Raw genomic sequence first — 19,107 nt, 5'->3', positions numbered from 1 at the left:
CCTAACCTGCAACAAGCGCGACCTCGCTAATTAGACAAGGAATGCAGCTGGCTGTGTTTTTTAAATCACCACGGCCCATAAAGCCGGCACCAGACGATAAAAAAAAAAAGCCCAAGTAGTCCCTAAAGGAAACAAACAAAGCCCTAGGCGCAATATAACTGTAGTTGGTCGGTGCTGCTTCCGATAAAAACGGAAGTGATGCATCGGAAGCAGCAACCAGTAGGGAGGACGGAAATCACTGTGAAGCCAATTGCAAGCAGGAGGCAAGGAGCAGGCGGGATCACCCTCACTATACAGATAAGTAGATGTCTCGGTGAGATAGCGCATGCGCGCTGCTTACACGAGACCTAAAAAGAAGAGGACTATACTAGTCAGACAACAATCATTGAGGGGTGGGGAAACAGAGGTTGGCAACAGGAAGAAGTGGTGCACCAACACAAAGGAGAGGAGAAGATATGGCGTAATGGCCAGAGCTGCCAACTTTGGAACTGTGAAACCAGGCTCAAGTCCTAGCGTCGGCTCTGGATTTTGTGATTCTGAGCAAATCCCTTAATATCCCTGTGCCTGAAAAAACTAAAATAATGAATGCCTTCTGTAATGTAACTGAATAGTGTAACTGAAACTATGTAAAGTGCTCCAAAACCCTCGGGTCAAGTTAGGACTATATACAACTGCAAAATAAATTGTGTTGATGGGTGTGGAAGTAAAGAAATGGCAAAGGGCATGCGCTGTTGTAGGCTGGATGTACAAAGATGTACCTCAATCACAGCGCAAGGGGTGGGCAGAAACTAATTAGGAAGAATCAATCTGTATTTGGTCCATGCGCTAGATATTAAACAGGATGTGACACCTGGCCTGCACTAGCAAATTAGGAGTCAGCATAGAAGGGACACAGGCTCGTAGCCTTTTATTGTAAACAATAAGTCTTACAAGTTGTTGCGCTTCTCTTTTACAAGCTGTGTGTGTGTGTGCGCTGTTAGTATTTTAGCTAGCAAAGTGAAAAGTGAGTATGGGAGTGAGTGATTGAAGACATTTATATTCACAACTTTACATCTCAAGAGCACATATGTGCACCGTTTATACAAGAGGGTCCTCTCAAATGCCAGTCTCAATCAACAACCATTAACTGTGTACAAGAGCATCCACCCAATTTGTAATCTCAATAAAGAATCGTTTTATAAGAAGGCATGCTACGTAAAATAATTCTATTGCATAAGGCATCTGTTTACCTGTATTGTGAATGTACTCCTCCCAGTCAAAAGTACTATTACTGATCGCCGTTGTATCGTTCACTGTTGTGTTGTAGGACGTGCCATTGTCAAACCCAAGCATGTCATCGTCTACCATGGTGTCATTGGGGGCAGGCCACCGCACACATTTCTGCCTGAGGTTACCCATGAAGAGCTGGAGGCCAATAAGTGCGAAGACAGCTAGGCAGAACACAGTGAGAATCATGACATCCGCAAGTTTCTTCACTGACTGTATCAATGCCCCAACAATTGTCTTCAGGCCTGGAAGAAGGAAACCAAGTCTTTTCTTAGTGGTGGTCTCATGCAAGGAACTCACAAAGCCATGCACACCTTTAAGCACTCTTCAGATATGTAGTGAACATCTATGTTTTGTCTTATGGACCAAAATCAAATTCGCAAGTCAAATAAAGATGAGCCTGAGGAGTGTGCGCAGATCCTGGGGACTTTGCCTACATAGCGTAAAGTTCTTTTGGTTAGTATGCAATCTGTAGCAAACACACTGTTATTCACTAAGAAGCTTCACATAGTCAACAATTCAATGCACATACTTATAAAGGCTTTGAGTTAATAAGGGTTAAACTGATCATGAGTTCATGGATAATTGGCTGTCTACCTTGCTCAAAAAGACCTTTAAACCACAGTGACCTGCACCTTCGGTATTTCTTTCTGAAGTCACCAGACCCCAAAACAAACATATCCACCTTGCAACACCACAGCCATCATCCAATGATGCCTGCCTATATATTGTCTGTTGTATCCTGCGTCACCCTACGACAGATTACTTGATGTGCCTGCTATGTAAGTACAAAGCTTCAGAACTGACTGTACGGCAATATTTGTGTGGCTACAAAAAATATGTAAATAAGTAGATTTCTGCGTAGTTTTAGTAGCTGAAAGTCTCTCTAGCAGAGAAAGGAGCACTGAGTGAAACACCTGAAAAATAATGTTGAATAATATCACATACGACTTTTAGAAAATTAAAATGTGCAATTGAAACGTTAATTGCAGACACTTGAAAAACAAAACATGATCTGGAATTCTGAGAGCCCAATGTGAGAATTAATAGACTGGGCAGATGGGGACAATTCGGGAATTGATTTCCAAATGTATTGATGAAAAAACGGTATTGATTAGACTCGTTAATGGTGGATACATTTGGTCTCCTAGTCTGTTTCAAAAATACGATTGGTGAAAATGTAATTACTGCTTAGCTTATGTAGTGCTAAATGAGCTTGAAGATTGCCTGCGAGGTGATCTGATATTCCTTTGGGGAAAACCCAGCCTTTAGCATTTACCTGGGGCTTGCTTTCTAGATCTGCTTTGCTTTGCCCTTGAGATTGCAGTTTTTTACGGCGTGCTCTAAGGCTTTACTTCGTCATATCTATCACTAGGCATGACACAGAGGGGAAATGTGTGCAGTGTGTGGGGGAACTGGGAGGCTGGGCATCTCATCCTAGGAGGGCAAGGCAGTCAAAGCCAGTCAATTATTGCAACAGAACAGGATTGAGCTGATGTATGAGTCATCAGTGCATCCAGAATTCAGTGCCAAACACAAACTCCCCTTGGACTCTGCACCCTGTGCTAGCCATTAACGGTGTCCTCAGACTTCAGGTGACCATCCATTTTTAAGAGGACCAAAACACACCTAGAAACAATTGTATCCAATCCCACATAACTATGGTCAGTCCAAAAAAGCTACTACGTCCATCTGGGAACACCCCAAGAGACATTCTGATGCTCTGCACTTTGCAAAATCAGGAAAGCCAAAGTTACTAGTAGCCGGCTCTGTTATCGCCTCCAAAAGGTACACTTCATTTGGGATTTCCTAACAGGTCATGCATGATCTAGACTGTCCCTGCACCAACGATAGGAACAAATAGAGAGATGATAACACATGTCCACCACAAGCCCATAGCAGTGTCGCCAATTTGCAGCTACCTCTTCCTGTCTGATGATGAAATGCTAGTCCTAATACCCCCTTGCCAGACATCCACATATCCATCTGACATGGTCAGTATTTGGATGTGAGGTACCGATTCCGAACCTGATTCTGAATTATTAGTCATCTTATGAATTCTCCATGACACATCGTTGGGTTCAGTGCTAATATCATCATCCTAAAACTCCAAAGTGTGAACAATATTGCATATCAATATTATGCAGGGTGCAAAATACACAAACCTATTGCCCAAGAGCAAGTTACCTTTGCCGGCCAATAGAGGTTTTGCGAAATATGATAGACTCGAACATTCATCTGCAATAAAATGAACCCTTGCACTCTGGACACAATCCGAGAGCAGCTAACCTCTGCTCTGGATATCAACCTCACCTAAAGCCAGGCTTATTGTAAAATATAAGGTAAGCTTATGTTGCAGGATCGTCCCCCCAACCATGTGATTCAGAGCCGCGACCCATCTTCCACAAAACTCACGCTACTCTGCTCACAAAAACTTCAGCCCATACCTACACAGCTTTACCCCTAGCCCAAGGGTGCCGCTTTCAAGCGAAAATATGTGATAAATAAATGCATGCAGCGAAAAGGTGTAGGGAGAGCTACATTTCTAAAGCAACTTAGCAACCCAAAAAAGTCACAACATAGCATTTAAACAAATCTTAACAGAGTGAACGAATGCCTGCTGTAGGTGGCGTTTAAAGCATGCATACGGTACCTGGAATTACTGTGATTGTTTTAAGTGCACGGAGAACACGAAATGTTCTTAAAGCAGAAACATTTCCCAAATCTACAAATTCAGTGGTATAACTATGAATAGAAAAAGAAACAGGGAGTTGGAGACATTGAGAAAGTGGAAAGCATTCTGCTTATTCAGTCAAAAATTATATCTTTCCCCTCAACACCAGTGAGAGCCTTCCAACAATCGGCATGCTGCTCAGCCAGCGTAGTCCTAGGCTTACAAGCGACACAGTCAACATGCCAAGGGTGCCAGCAAGCCAAGCATTCTCTGCTTTTCAAAATGCAGGTACAAGAGTTCACAACAGCAGATTCTAAACTCTTATTTTCAATGTCTAGTAATATACCATAGAGTACAGCAAGAAGTATGGATACAGCGTGCTCTATTAGGATACAAACTGGGCATTGATTATTAAGCAATGTAAAATGTTTCTTTGGACATTATTTTCCTATTATGGAGATATTCGTAAGAACATTGCAAGTAAAAAGGTAGGGCTGTATGAAATTCAGGGCTGTGTTTCAATATGTTTTATGCAATTCTGGGTAAACCTTTTTAAATTTCATGAAATTTAAATATGTGTGCACAATTTCCTATTCAAGACACTGTAGTAAACTTGGATTGTTTCACTTATTTTGCAGAACAAAAACCTGTCTTTGTACTTCACTGGAATAATTCTTGCAAAATAGTGAATGTTGTCAGAGTACTAAATAAACAACTAAGGGTCATATTTAGAGTGCGGTGAACGTGTTCTGCTACCAGGGGAACGAGGATTTGATCCACCTCCTCTGTATTTGTCAGACCCATATAAAGGACAAGGCAGTGGTCCCCTGCACTTCCAATCTCATTCACAAAGGAGACGTTGTACCTGATCTATGGTTCTGCCTGCATTGCAGTTGCAAACCACTAATATACACCACATTGAATTGCATACCAGACTGAAACGCAAAGAGAAAGGAACCCCTCTTCCATACTGCAATTTGGCATGGGTAGGTAAACCCATTTTGCAAAAAATGGATTTGCGATTGTAGAGTACAATTAAATATCTTCCCCCTAGTGACTCCTACCTTTCTTCTAGGAAAGGAAATGGAAAGGCAGTTGACATAGGTCCTGCACCATCCCGGCTTTACGCCTCTTTGATAAGTGTACATGGGACAGTTGGGTGGTAATAGAGAACTGAGTGGCTAATCAGGGAAGCAAGAAGATGGTTTTAAGGAGAGTGGTAGGTAGACCAATCACTGTCATGTTTACTTTGAAATTTGAACAAGGGCAATAATGACTTTTTAAGTAGGGTTCTCTTTGAAATTTGAATGAAGGGAACAGGGGCGGTATGTATACTACATAAATGAACCCAATATTCCCAGGGAAACTGAGACAATTATAATGTTTATAGCAGAAAGCTTCCAGAGGAATTTATTTAATATACACACATTTCGTTTTTGTAACAGAATTTGAAGGCCTGGTTACATAAATAAACTTCAACTAATAATTTACTTACTGTGAAGAAAAGGACAGCATTATCCTGTTGCCTTTTTAGGTCTTGCCTAGGCAGCGCATGCGCTGCTCTCCAAGCCCTAAAGTAATCTATATGTTGAGTGAAACTCAGCCTATTGGCGGCTAATATGTCCTGCTGCTTGCCATTTGTTTAACATACCTTTTGTTATCTGGGTTTTTACTGGCTGTTTATCCGATACTGACTTCCGTTTAGTCCGGAAGCTGCAATGCCTAAGTACTGTTTTCATTCGCTTTTCTGCTTGATGCGTGCTTCAGGGGAACTTTGTTTTCCATTTTTGGCAGCCCTGCATGCTGAGTTGCAGTTAATGGTTTTGCTTTCTGGCCGCTTCGTTTACAGTTTCTTTTTTGTGTGTCTTTGTACGCGATGCTAGGGATCCTCTTTTTTTGTTTTTTAAATAAAACATAGTTTGCGCTTTTCAGAAACGCTACAGTACACATTTCGAGACTCTTCTCTTCTATCCGTCTGTTTTTACGTGGCTTTGTACGCGATGCTAGGGACCCTCTTTTTTTGTTTTTTTAAATAAAACATAGTTTGCGCTTTTCAGAAACACTACAGTATACATGTTTCTAAACTCTTCTTCTCCATCCTGTGTCTCAGTTCTGGCTCCCCCTCTCTTTCATTTAGCCAGCAGGCTGAGGCCTGAGCCAATGTCGCAGAAGAGCAGTGGAGCCAGGCAGATGAAGGAGGGCTCTTCTAGGGTGAAAACACACCAAGACGTTAGGGGGCTCATTGCTGCCTAACACTTGCCTGCTGGCTTATGCACTGCAGTCTCCAGCTTGAGACGACATGGGCTGCTGCCATACAAAAGCATGCTAAAGTTAGGCTGCCTAATCCGACAGGCACACCTAAATTTACAGAGCCAGGCTCAAAGGGATCTACCAGTACTTTAAAGACAAGCACAAAGAGAAGGGCTTCACATTTTATAGTACAACACTCTGCTTGCCCACAACCATACGAAGTGAATCCCTCAAAAGTGTTGCATAACATCACGAAAGAGCACTTTGTTACTTACTTAATTACTGTGCACGGGCGCCACACTTTCTTTTAGCATGGCACCCTCTTCTATATTTACGACACAGGTGCTGCACTTTATGTTTACGATTCAGAAAAGGGGGTGGTGATGAACAGAGTGTCTGAATTAAGCAGACCACTCTTACCCAGTCCAAAGATCAGGGCTTGATCCATCACCGTTATTTAGCTCACTGCCCCATCCCAGCTCAGAACCTGGCTATATGCAAATTAGTCTGTCCCTGGCCCAGTGCATCATGGGAACAGGGCAGACCAAACTACCAAGCCAATTCTTCACCAGAAAGGAGACAAGCTACCGGGGACCGGTTTCTGGCATTTCAGCCTCGTCGGCCCGGCTTGCTTGAATCCTGATGGAGCAGTGAGCAAGGGACTCATGTCTGAGTATACCCTGCCACACCTATAGTGGCCAAAAACGATTCAGAAAAGGGGGTGGTGATGAACAGAGTGTCTGAATTAAGCAGACCACTCTTACCCAGTCCAAAGATCAGGGCTTGATCCATCACCGTTATTTAGCTCACTGCCCCATCCCAGCTCAGAACCTGGCTATATGCAAATTAGTCTGTCCCTGGCCCAGTGCATGATGGGAACAGGGCAGACCAAACTATACTCAGATGTGAGTCCCTTGCTCATTGCTCCATCAGGATTCAAGCAAGCCGGGCCGACGACGCCTGAAATGGCAGAAACCGGTCCCCGGAAGCTTGTTTCCTTCCCAGTATAAGAATTGGCTTGGTAGTTTGGTTTGCCCTGTTCCCATCATGCACTGGGACAGGAACAGACTAATTTGCATATAGCCAAGTTTTGAGCTGGGATGGTGCAGTGAGCTAAAAAACGGTGATGGATCAAGCCCTGATCTTTGGACTGGGTAAGAGTGGTCTGCTTAATTCAGGCACTCTGTTCATCACCACCCCCTTTTCTGAATCATTTTGTCCACCATAAGCGTGGAAGGGTATACTCAGATGTGAGTCCCTTGCTCATTGCACCATCAGGATTCAAGCAAGCCGGGCCGACGACGCCTGAAATGGCAGAAACCAGTCCCCGGAAGCTTGTTTCCTTCCCAGTATAAGAATTGGCTTGGTAGTTTGGTTTGCCCTGTTCCCATCATGCACTGGGACAGGAACAGACTAATTTGCATATAGCCAAGTTCTGAGCTGGGATGGTGCAGTGAGCTAAAAAACGGTGATGTATCAAGCCCTGATCTTTGGACTGGGTAAGAGTGGTCTGCTTAATTCAGGCACTCTGTTCATCACCACCCCCTTTTCTGAAGCACTTTATGTTTAAGCACGCTGCCCAGTTTTATGTTTACAAAATAAACAATACCTTGAAGTCTTGTTAAATACTTGGGAGAAACCTTAACTGCTAGCGAGGTGCCCATGAACATACTTTAATCGCGGCTGTCGTTTCAGGAGCGCCTTGCTTAGTTGAACCATCATCTAAGTTGGCGAAGGTTCTTTATGTAAGTAAGTGTAAATGCGTAAACGTACACTAGAATTGCTACAGAGCTCATTTAACCGCATGCGTGCGGCGTCTTTTTTCGCGCTGTGCGGCTTTTTTAAAAAAGCCGTGTTACATGACGAGCTGAGCTCGTCATGAGCATGCGAGCGGCGCAACTCATGACGAGCTCAGCTCACCATGAGCATGGAAGGGGTTAAAAAAAAAATCATTCAGAAGCGCTAGTACGTTTGCAAACGTGAAGAAGTGCGCTTTATTTTCCCCTTGAAATTGCATGCTAAATCCTGAAGATCCACCCGTGTTTTGGTTTCATCCTGTCGAATGTTCTGTTTACCTTGGGTGTCGCAGCACGTTCTCAGTGGTTGTCTGTACCCCGGGTTCTTAATGGAGGCAAACTAGTCTTTTCTGCACTAGGGAAAGTAAAATGAGTGGTTTTTTATTTTTCATTAGCAAAGTTTACTGTTTATACCAGCACGGAGGATGGTAATGAGGGACTTCAAACGCTATAAGTTCTGGACATTTTTTTTTGTAGCAAGGGCTCAAATTATATTCTCAGCTGGGGATCAGAGTGGGGTGGACACCCATGGCGATCAGGTTTCAGACGTAACAATACGGACCTTAGCAGGGGCTTTTTCAGTGAAAAGTAGATCCCCCCTTTCCCTCCAAACAGTCCTGCTGTTTCTTCTCATTCCGTACCCCACCCTGCTCATTCATTTCATTCTACCGGCTAGCTTGTTGCCAGCATTCCTTTCTGTGACGGAGCTCCTGCTGCGACGGATCTCTGTAGTCTCTTTACGAGCATGGCTGCTAAACTGTACATGGCAGAACCTGCTTCTTTCCATTACTCACTCCTGCATCCCTCTCCTTCCACAGGCTCCGGGTTTTAAACACTCTTCTACTTCCTTAAAATGACTTCAAAAGCCACAGGATCGGACTGTAATGGGGCAGAGCAAGGTGATTACGTGGTTGGTGCATCCATAACAAAATGTTAAGAAAGCACCTCAAGGCACCACCTATTGGCGATAGTAATGCGATACAAAATACCAACAAATTGCCATTTCTAAGTTTTTGGAAAGTGCTCTAGGAGGCAAATTGCTATGCTGCTTGCAGTTCTGAAAATCCTTACCCTGTTCCCGGTTATCGATATGGCACATTAAAGCAATAGTAGGCAGTTGCTTTATGGTGCTGCCTTAAATGGGTGCTACGATTCAACTCGGGCTTCACTCATGGCCCTGTTGCTAAGGCAGAGAAGCACCAAAAAAAAGCCAGGAACTCTGAAAATACCAACAATGTCAGGTCATACTCATAACATAAACATACCAATGAATCACCTAAAAATTGTTTTGTTGTTGCAATTTATAAAATCACGTAGACAGCACACATAACAGTCAGCTGTACCTGACGCTACATTACTGAATGGCAGTGTACCTTTTTTTTTTAATGAAGAGAGAAATCCTTATCCTGGTTGCCCAAAGATTGCTTCTAAACTTGCATGGGGTGAAATGCGATAGAAAAGAAATAACCAAGCAGTCAGTTTTCAAAAAATGTGCATCATGCTTTTTACACCATACTCACTCAGAAGCTACATAGATGTTTTCTAATGCTATAGAAAAGTGTCTTGCTTGTGACGTATATAACAAGCATTTGCAATGCTGTAGGTATCGCATTCGCGAGAGTTTGCGCTATTGGCATTGTAAATGACAAACAGCCTGATTCATGTACAATCCGTTTTGCGTGGCCCTAATAGCGAATCATAGCGACTCGCTATTGAGGACACGCAAAACGGCATTCATGTAGGAATTGCTAATGAAATAGCGATTCCTACATGTTCTTTATTTGCGAGTAGCAATTTGCTACTCGCAAAAACTCCCCATTCATTCCTATGGGCCAAGAGGCCCATAGGAATGAATGGGGAGTATCCCTTATTTGCGAGTAGCAATTTGCTACTCGCAAATAAGATAGCGATTTTAAGGGTTCCAGGGGTGTCCAAAGGACACCCTGTTGCACCCCTAAAAAGCACATTTGAACAGGTGTTGCGCACACACATGTCCAAAGGACATGTGTGTGTGCAACATGCAACTTAGAAAAATGCTTTTAAAAGCATTTCTCAGAGTTTTTGCTATTTACCGAGAGGTCTGACCTCTCGGTAAATAGCGGCCCCAAAAGTGCTAAATCGCAATTTCTGGATGTGTCATGAATAGCATTTGAGGAATCTCTAATAGAGATTCCTTAAATGCTATTCCTCGCATATTTGCGACTTCTTAAATAGCGATTTTTGCATTTGGTATCATGAATACCAAATGCAAAAATCGCACTCGCAAAGGGCCAGATTCTCAGAATCTGGCCCTTTTGCGAGCGCTATTGCCTACATGAATCAGGCTGTAAGTCTTTTATTTATGTGTTTTGAAAACCTACAAGTGGTGCATAAACACGCACTTTGTACTTATAGTCGTTGCTTAGGAGAAGCAAAGCTGGCAGTAACTATGCCTCTTTTACTGCCAGTCTTGCTTCTCATAAGCAAGGACTATAAGTTCAAAGTGTGTGTTTGTGCACCACTTGAAGGTTTTCAAAACACTTAAATAAAATGCATTGTTATTTACAATGCCAATAACGCAAACTGGTAATCTTTATTAGGCCTTCTTAGGGGAGATAGTGTTTTTCCTTGCCAACATTAATTTTGTCTACATTTGTAATTGTATGACAGAATACCTGATGGTTGCTTACTAGGAAAGCTTAGGCTCAATGCTGTAGGCCTTTATTGGTTATGGTGGGGATGCACAGGTTGTGGGTCTGCATATTCTTCAATGCAGTTGTGACTTGCACCAGCCTAGGTACGAAGTCCTGGCAGCAGTGTGCAATGTTTGTCTGGATATTGATAGTCCACCTTGCTAAGGTCGATGTTGCGGCTGCCAGCCATTTGATGGACTGGGTGAATGTATCAAACTGGGCCAGGCACTGCGTGTGCCTCTGACACTGTACACAGTGCTCCCTCTCCATTGCTGCTAGCCACTGTTCTATTCCTTTCTCTATCTTTTACAGGTAGCAGCAGCCTAATCAATGTGCATATTTTCTTTGCCTGCAGAGGTTGTGTGTTGAGGATCGACCTCTCCAGGCGACCCTACATGGTATGTGCATCCGATATGTCAGCCACAGTCTGTGGACAGCCTGCTGGGGTTTGGCCTCTGTGCCTCTGCAGTGTCCTAGGCTCACATGTTGTAGGGTCCCTGCTTTGTGAATGGCCCCCATTGCTGTCCTCAAACTCTACCAGTGAGGAGATGGTGCACCTCCTGCTAATTGGAGTTGGGGTGATGGGCTGAGTGGTTGGTGGTGTAATGGGCTCAAGACTAACCTCATTGCCAGTAGACCTTCGGCTGCCACAAGTCATGACACATCCGGGCTTTGATCTGGGGAAATGCATGTATATAGTTAGTGTAAATAAATAGGTAATGTTTTGCCACAATATTTTGTGACTCTGCCGCATATGTTTATGAAATGTTTCTGTTGTACACATGTTTGGTGTGTTCATCAGCACTCACTAATGCATGTTAATGATGTGCACCTCAACTCCCATGATGCATTGCCTGTGTGGGCCTATTACCTCAATGGAGCAATTCATGCTGTGATGTATGATATGTGGATTGGCTAACATTATGTTATGTAAGGTATAGAAAGATAAGCCAAATCACCCTGACTGGTGCCTGCTGGCATGGAGGTGTCATATCAGCAACTCCCGCAACACTCTCAGGTTTGAATGTCCCATCAACGAGCGTCTCCATTGGAGTCAGATGGGGGTGTTGGGAGGGTCCTCCGCCTGTCTCATGTCCCTCTAACATCCTGCTGACCAGCCTCTCCTTGGTACAGGACTTCAGGTCATACCATCTCTTGCAGATCTAAGGGATGGTCCTCTCTGTTACTCCAAGGGAGTTCACCTTATCCAGGATTCCATTCCAAATCCACATTTTTTGTGCTTCAGGTACTGAGAAGTAGGCCTTCACAAACAGTTGGTCCATGTTGTAAGCATATTCCCCCATCAAGACCTCAAGATCTCTCTTAAAGAACTTCACCATTCTCCTCCTTTTTTCCCAGAGTCCTTATTCCCCTCTTCAGCAGCCTTGTTGTTCATAGGCTGCAGTGATGCAGGAGCACTCATTGCTTCCAGTAGATTTGTAGGCCTCTGACTTGTGACCACGCCCTGTAATTATACTACACCTGGGCTGTGACATCATCATCCAGCTTCCAAAAAGCTCAATTTCCATAACTGCAACTTTCTATTTGGTAATCGCAATTTTTGTACATATGGACCAATAATATCACTTTAACTTTTGGTGGTATCAGTCACTTTCTGGGTTATTGTTTGCAAAGTTAAGATCTTTTTTCCAAACCCAACTATAACATCACTCTAACCTTTGTTTATTTTCAGTGAATTTCTTTGTTATTTTTTACATTTAATTTTTATTTATATATATATAAGCATGGTAGGGTGGCACAACCTTCCTCTGTGTACACTGAGGTTAGTGAACAGGATCAAACTTGCAGCCTCTAATTGTGACTAAAACTTTACAGGCGACAAAGCCTATCCTTTCCACCAAGTGCCATTTGCTGTGTGAAGAGGTAAGTTTATGTTAGTCTTTGCCTGTGGATATTAATATTTTGTATTTGTTATTTTACTTTTTTTTAAAAAGTTTTTTTTAAATTGATTTTCATACTATGTTAGATAGTTTTTGCTTGTTAACTTTTATCTGATTCATTTTAGAACTTTTTTTAACTTCTTATGCTTTTTGCACACATTTTTATGGTGGTCTCTCAAGTGTGTGTCCATCGCTTTGGAAACAACTCTTTTGTTGATCTCTCCTGAAGAGACAATCTGGTCACATTATTGCAGTATGTGGTGAAATACTGCGTATTGCAGCCTTCTTTCCCCTATTGTCATTCCAGTACATCAGCAGGAGCTCTGTGTACTACTAGTTCGCCTCCTAAATGTTGTATCTAGAACTAGCCACAGCCAATGTCACTGGGGATCATCAATCTCAGGTACTTCTACATTCTAGAAGTAACCGTGGAGTAGTGCCCTGGATGGCCGCATTGAAGTTTGTTTGCACAATGTGCAGTGATGGGCTTTTGCCCTGGTGAAAAGCTAAAGAAGTTCCTCATGACTAACTCCTTCTCAAGTCTAGTGGATGGTTGTGCTTTGGGTGCTGTAGGCACCACCCTTATATAATCATCCTTTGATGGTGTTGTGGACATAGACCTGGTCCCTGACTGGTTGAGGCGTAGTTCTCCCCGTTTTGTAAAGGTACAAACAAATTTTGTTGCACGCCAATTGCGATGCAGCGAGCGCAATTAAATTTGTTTTATTTATTTATTTGTATACTTACCTCAGTTCGGCCATAATCCAGAGTTTACTACCCCCCAGCCCCCCGCCCTGCGTCACCGCCCGGCAGCACTCCCTCCAAGAGCCGCTACTGGGCTGGGGCGCCTTTTAACTACTTTTCACATGGGACCCAAACCTGTACCAGCTGTCTGAGCTGGCCACATACTGAAAAGTGCCTGTGACTTCCAGCAGCGCGGGACGCAGGCTATCTGTGCTACCCTGGCTCCACCTACCGCATCAGCCAGTGAACTCTCCATGACAAGGGGGCTGCTTGTGCAGGCCCATTGGTAGAGATAGAGGGGTTAGGCCTTAAAGAATGGGAATATATAAAATCTTTGCTCCCCAGATGCAATTCTAGTCCTAGATCCAGATCCATTGGCAAAACACAGGAAAAAGGCTTTAAAATCCAAGCTGCCAGACCTCATTGCAAAACTGGCTGTACATGGGAGTGATGATCAAGCAAAGTGCCCTTATCAACTTTTGATCCCTGGGGCAGTATCAGGGCATGCTTAAGCAAACTACAGGATGCAAAACTTCGCCCGCTCTGCGTTTGGCTTGATACAATCGATGACAAATTGGTCAATATATGGGAGCCCCCCCCTCAGAAATTACAGCCTACTTCGACTACAGAAAGAAAACCTCTGCTGGCTCTGTAATACCGGCTGTGCAACACTCAGTCTGCAATAGAGGGGGCAGTGGTGCTGATACCAGCATTGAAATCGGGCCTATGGAGACAGGACCTGCCCTCACTGCCACAGAGGGTTGTTGATGCGGTCTTGTCAGCCTCTCCTGCTACACAGTCGACAGTAGCAGTATGAGGCCAGGATTCCTCCCTGTGATAGATCTACCTGCTGTCTCATGTCCCTATGTTAGCAAGCTAGCTAATGTACCTAGCCTGCCTGCTGTCCAACCCAAACCTACAAGGGCCCTTATGAACAAAGTAATCCATTGGCTGAACTCCAACGTGCATGGACAATGCAACTTTGGTAATGAGATTCTCTTGGCATGGTGGGTGGGGAGAGGATTTGATAATTGGGAAAGCATTTTAATGGTGATTTAATAATCCTTAATGTGAGAAACCCTCTTGTGGTTGGAGAAGTTCTGGTGTAAGCTAGAGCTGTTTTTTTATATGTATTTGCCCATGGCTACACTTAGGTTTCACGGGCCTCAAGCCCCCCTCCAATTTAACAACAGTTTGCACCAGTATAGGCCATTGCCCCGCCAAAACAGATTTGCAGCCCTGACAGGGTTGGAAGACAACGATTGACAGCCTGTTCGGGAGAGTGGCTGTGGGACTGTGGTGCTTTGGTAGGAGCTCTTGGAGGTTCCAGGGTGATTATACCTTCGACCACTATCTCAATGTGGATGATGCTGCTTTAAAAGCCAGAACAGCGAATGGCCTGCAACATCTTTTTTCAACATTTGCATCCTTTATGAAGTCTTTGGATCTGGATGTAAGGGCAATAAACTTACTCAGGTGACATCATTCCCATACCTAGGAGTATTATTTGATGAAAGAGGCACATGGATTCCTCAAATGAAAGCTAAAAGAAATTGAATGGCTAGATCTACCATTGCAGTTTTAGGTTTTTCCCGTAGATTGGGAGCCAAACCGATCTGTGCCATGTTAAACATTTATAAGGCGAAATGTCTTGCTATCACAGGATATGGTTCTGATCTTTGGGGTTATAGGGATGTTGGTGAGGTCCAGATAGCTGAAAATTAATTTTTAAGAAATTTGCTGTCTGTACCATTATCAACTTCCACCTATATCATACATCAAGAGCTGGGTTTAGGGTTTATCTCAGACATCATAGGTATGTCCCCTTTACTTAAATGGATTAGCATCTGGGTAAATCCAGATCTAGAAATAAACTGTATCATTATTCGCAATTGTCTTACACTTGATTTAGCTAGACGCATTCCGTGGTTAAATTACGTTAAAAAATCTGCTATTTATTTGGGAAGACCCGAATTATTTACTACCCCAGAAAAACTCCTAAAAACAGATATGGTCTGGGTTAAAAGTACCTACCTTACAATATCACAATGTGAAAAACTGCAGACCCTCCAGAATGCAGCGGCTAGACTTGTCCTGGACCTGCCTCCTAGAACGGCCTCTGCGTCATGTTTGAAAAAGCTACATTGGCTTTGCATCCGTCAAAGATGCCATTTTAAGATCCTGAGTATAACGCACAACTCTCTGTATAACAATGGGCCCAAATATCTCCAAAACAAACTGAATTGGTATGTCCCCAAAAGATCCTTAAGGTCCAGTAACAAATCATTTTTGACCCAACCGCGCACCATACCTCTAGATACGGTCAACGTTCTTTTTCTTATCTTGCCCCTTTTCTCTTGAACAAATTGCCTCCCCACCTCTTATCCATTGCTGAACACAAGCAATTTCGCAAATCCTTAAAAACCTGGATCTTCCCCAAGTAGTTCTTTTTATTCTGGTCTAACCCTCATATGATCAATTGTCTTTTATGCTGTAAGCGCCTTGAGACCTTGCGGTGATAAGCTGCGCTATATAAAAACTTTTGACATGACATGACATGAAAGAGAGGCCAAGGATTTAAATAAACCCCTTGTGCGTGCTCATCAATTGGTATGTACGTCACAAACGATTGAGCCATATCTCACTATTGCAACTAATAAGCATCATCGTTTCCTCTTGGTCCAATTCAGATTGAACCAGTTGCACTTAATTCTTTCTGAATCAAGGGGATGGAATAAGCTGGAGGACATGGCAGTCTGTACGTGTGACAACTTTTCTACTCAAGATATGATATATTTTGTTTTATTTTGTGATTATTTTTTGCATATCAGAAAACGGTTTATATTACTTATTTTTAAAGACAAAGGTTGTATTCAGGCCTGACCGGCTTTTATTGTGTACTTATATATTTTTAATATGCTTTTATGGTTCTAATTAACCGAATAAAGTGAATTTGACTGACTGACTGACACTATCCCAATGTTGTTAACACCGGGTAAGATGCATGTGGATCCTTCCCCTGACATATCAAAAACCTCTGTTATTTCTTCAAATGATCCCAAGGGTGAGTGTGGAGCTGAATCAGTGGATGCGTGTAGCCCCACTGTGTAGCCCCATAATGTGGGTTGACAATCTATCATTACCAATCATGATATTATATTTATGCAGGAAAATTAGGATGTTAATGAGTCTATTTTTGACGGATATATGTGTTTTAGCCTCCTGGCTCTGCCCTCTCCAGCGGGCAGTGTCAAAGTGGGTCTGGTGGCCTGGTTCAAGGTCAACATTGGCTGCACAATTTCTAATATTGTGTCAGATAAGAATGTGGGCACATTTTCAAGTTTTGCCTGGGAAGCAAACACAGAGTGTACATGATGAATTGTTAAAATGATGATTTCTCTAATAATGGAATTTAAACGTTCAGGGTTTGTTCTCTTTGATTAGCTCCTACGAAAAGGAAGACGTAGAGGCTGGCAAACCTTTGAACCTCCTGCTGTGTCGTACAGTGGAATGGCGTACAGTGGAGCAGAATGGAGTACTGTGAAAGAGTAGAGTGAAGTGTAGTGGGATACAATGGCATACAATGTCCTGTACTTGAATAGAGTATCGTAGAGTGGCATATAGTAGAGAAGAGTGTTGAACAGTGGCATATGGTATAGTAAGCTGTTGTACATTGGAGTGTAGGGGTATAAATGGAGTAAAGTGTTAGAGAGTGGCATACAATGTAGTAGTGTGTTATAGAGTGAAGTTTTATAGAATACAGTAGTATGTCCAACAGTGGCGCTGAGTAGAAAGGATTGTTGTACAGTAGAGTAAATTGAGGTAAGTCTCATACAGTGGAGTAGAGTGTGGTGGCGTAATGCACTGTGGAGTATAGTATAATAGAGTGTACTGGTGTGTTGTAGAGTGGCATTGAGTGCAGCGTAATGGTGAGGCGTCGGTAGTAAACTGTTATAAATTGGAGTGGGGTCTTCTACAACAGAGTGGAGTGCTTTGTCAGAGAATGGAAAGTGGCATATAAGGCAATAGAGTGTTGTAAAGTGGAGTGTACGGGCATAGAGTGTAATATAGAGTTGGACAGTGGAGTGTGCGGGATAGAGTGGTGAAGAGTGCCAAAAAATCTAGTAGACTTTTATAGAGAGGAGGAGAGTGTTGAGCATTGGAATGGCATTGAGTGGAGTGGTGTACACTCTAAGGGCATAGAGTGGATTACTGTACAGTGGAGTAGCATACACTCGAGTAGTAAAAGTGGAATACCATGGAGTGAAGTGGTGTACAACAGAGTGGCGTTGAGTAATTTTTGCTTATTCTCCCCTGAGGTGGAAGCCGGGGGCTCTTTAAACTATCCCTGCATTTCTGGTAAAGACTGCTTTTAAAAATTGTATATATTTTAATTTGCCGCTTTTATTTACCAAATAGACGGGACATTCGAGTGCGAGATTGACATTGCACCGAAGCTCATTGCACCCGTTTTCTCCATCCCCGGCGCAGCCGACTAAGGCGCTGACGCCGTGGGTCAAAGGGTGTGGCCGCCATCTTGCTGGGAGGAAAGGGTTTCGGTCCAGCTGCAGGACGCCTCCCACCCTCCCAGGATACTTAAGGGGCGTTGATCGCATACATCGAGACTTTTGCTTATTCTCCCCAGAGGCGGAAGCCGGGGGCTCTTCAAACTATCCCTGCATTTCTGGTAAAGACTGCTTTTAAAAATTGTACATATTTTAATTTGCCGCTTTTATTTACCAAATAGACGGGACATTCGAGTGCGTGATTGACATTGCACCGAAGCTCATTGCACCCGTTTTCTCCATCCCCGGCACAGCCGACTAAGGCGCTGACGCCGTGGGTCAAAGGGTGTGGCCGCCATCTTGCTGGGAGGAAAGGGTTGCGGTCCAGCTGCAGGACACCTCCCACCCTCCGAGGATACTTAAAGGGCGTTGATCGCATACATCGAGACTTTTGCTTATTCTCCCCTGAGGCAGAAGCCGGGGGCTCTTCAAACTATCCCTGCATTTCTGGTAAAGACTGCTTTTAAAAATTGTATATATTTTAATTTGCCGCTTTTATTTACCAAATAGACGGGACATTCAAGTGCGAGATTGACATTGCACCGAAGCTCATTGCACCCGTTTTCTCCATCCCCGGCGCCGCCGACTAAGGCGCTGACGCCATGGGTCAAAGGGTGTGGCCACCATCTTGCTGGGAGGAAAGGGTTGCGGTCCAGCTGCAGGACGCCTCCCGCCCTCCCAGGATACTTAAGGGGCGTTGATCGCATACATCGAGACTTTTGCTTATTCTCCCCTGAGGCGGAAGCCGGGGGCTCTTCAAATTATCCCTGCATTTCTGGTAAAGACTGCTTTTAAAAATTGTATATATTTTAATTTGCCGCTTTTATTTACCAAATAGACGGGACATTCGAGTGTGAGATTGACATTGCACCGAAGCTCATTGCACCAGTTTTCTCTATCCCCGGCGCAGCCGACTAAGGCGCTGACGCCGTGGGTCAAAGGGTGTGGCCGCCATCTTGCTGGGAGGAAAGGGTTGCGGTCCAGCTGCAGGACGCCTCCCGCCCACCCAGGATACTTAAGGGGCGTTGATCGCATACATCGAAACTTTTGCTTATTCTCCCCTGAGGCGGAAGCCAGGGGCTCTTCAAATTATCCCTGCATTTCTGGTAAAGACTGCTTTTAAAAATTATATATATTTTAATTTGCCGCTTTTATTTACCAAATAGACGGGACATTCGAGTGTGAGATTGACATTGCACCGAAGCTCATTGCACCCGTTTTCTCCATCCCCGGCGCAGC

At 43.7% G+C, this 19,107-nt stretch overlaps 1 protein-coding gene across 1 annotated transcript in view; it reads right to left on the bottom strand.

Annotated features, from left to right (window-relative positions):
* SCN4A (sodium voltage-gated channel alpha subunit 4) overlaps positions 1-19,107 on the bottom strand; it is a 1,457,305-nt gene that overhangs the window by 871,847 nt on the left and 566,351 nt on the right. The window contains exons 6-7 of the mRNA XM_078644999.1: positions 3,920-4,011; positions 1,230-1,511 (exon numbers count right to left, since the gene is read on the bottom strand). Coding sequence (XP_078501125.1) covers positions 1,230-1,511; positions 3,920-4,011 — 374 coding nt within the window. The remainder of the gene's footprint in view (positions 1-1,229; positions 1,512-3,919; positions 4,012-19,107) is intronic.

Source organism: Lissotriton helveticus, chromosome 5_1 (assembly GCF_964261635.1).
Source record: "Lissotriton helveticus chromosome 5_1, aLisHel1.1, whole genome shotgun sequence".
NCBI lineage: Eukaryota > Metazoa > Chordata > Amphibia > Caudata > Salamandridae > Lissotriton > Lissotriton helveticus.
Note: the sequence above shows the minus strand (reverse complement) of the source record. Positions and strands in the feature narration are given on the sequence as shown.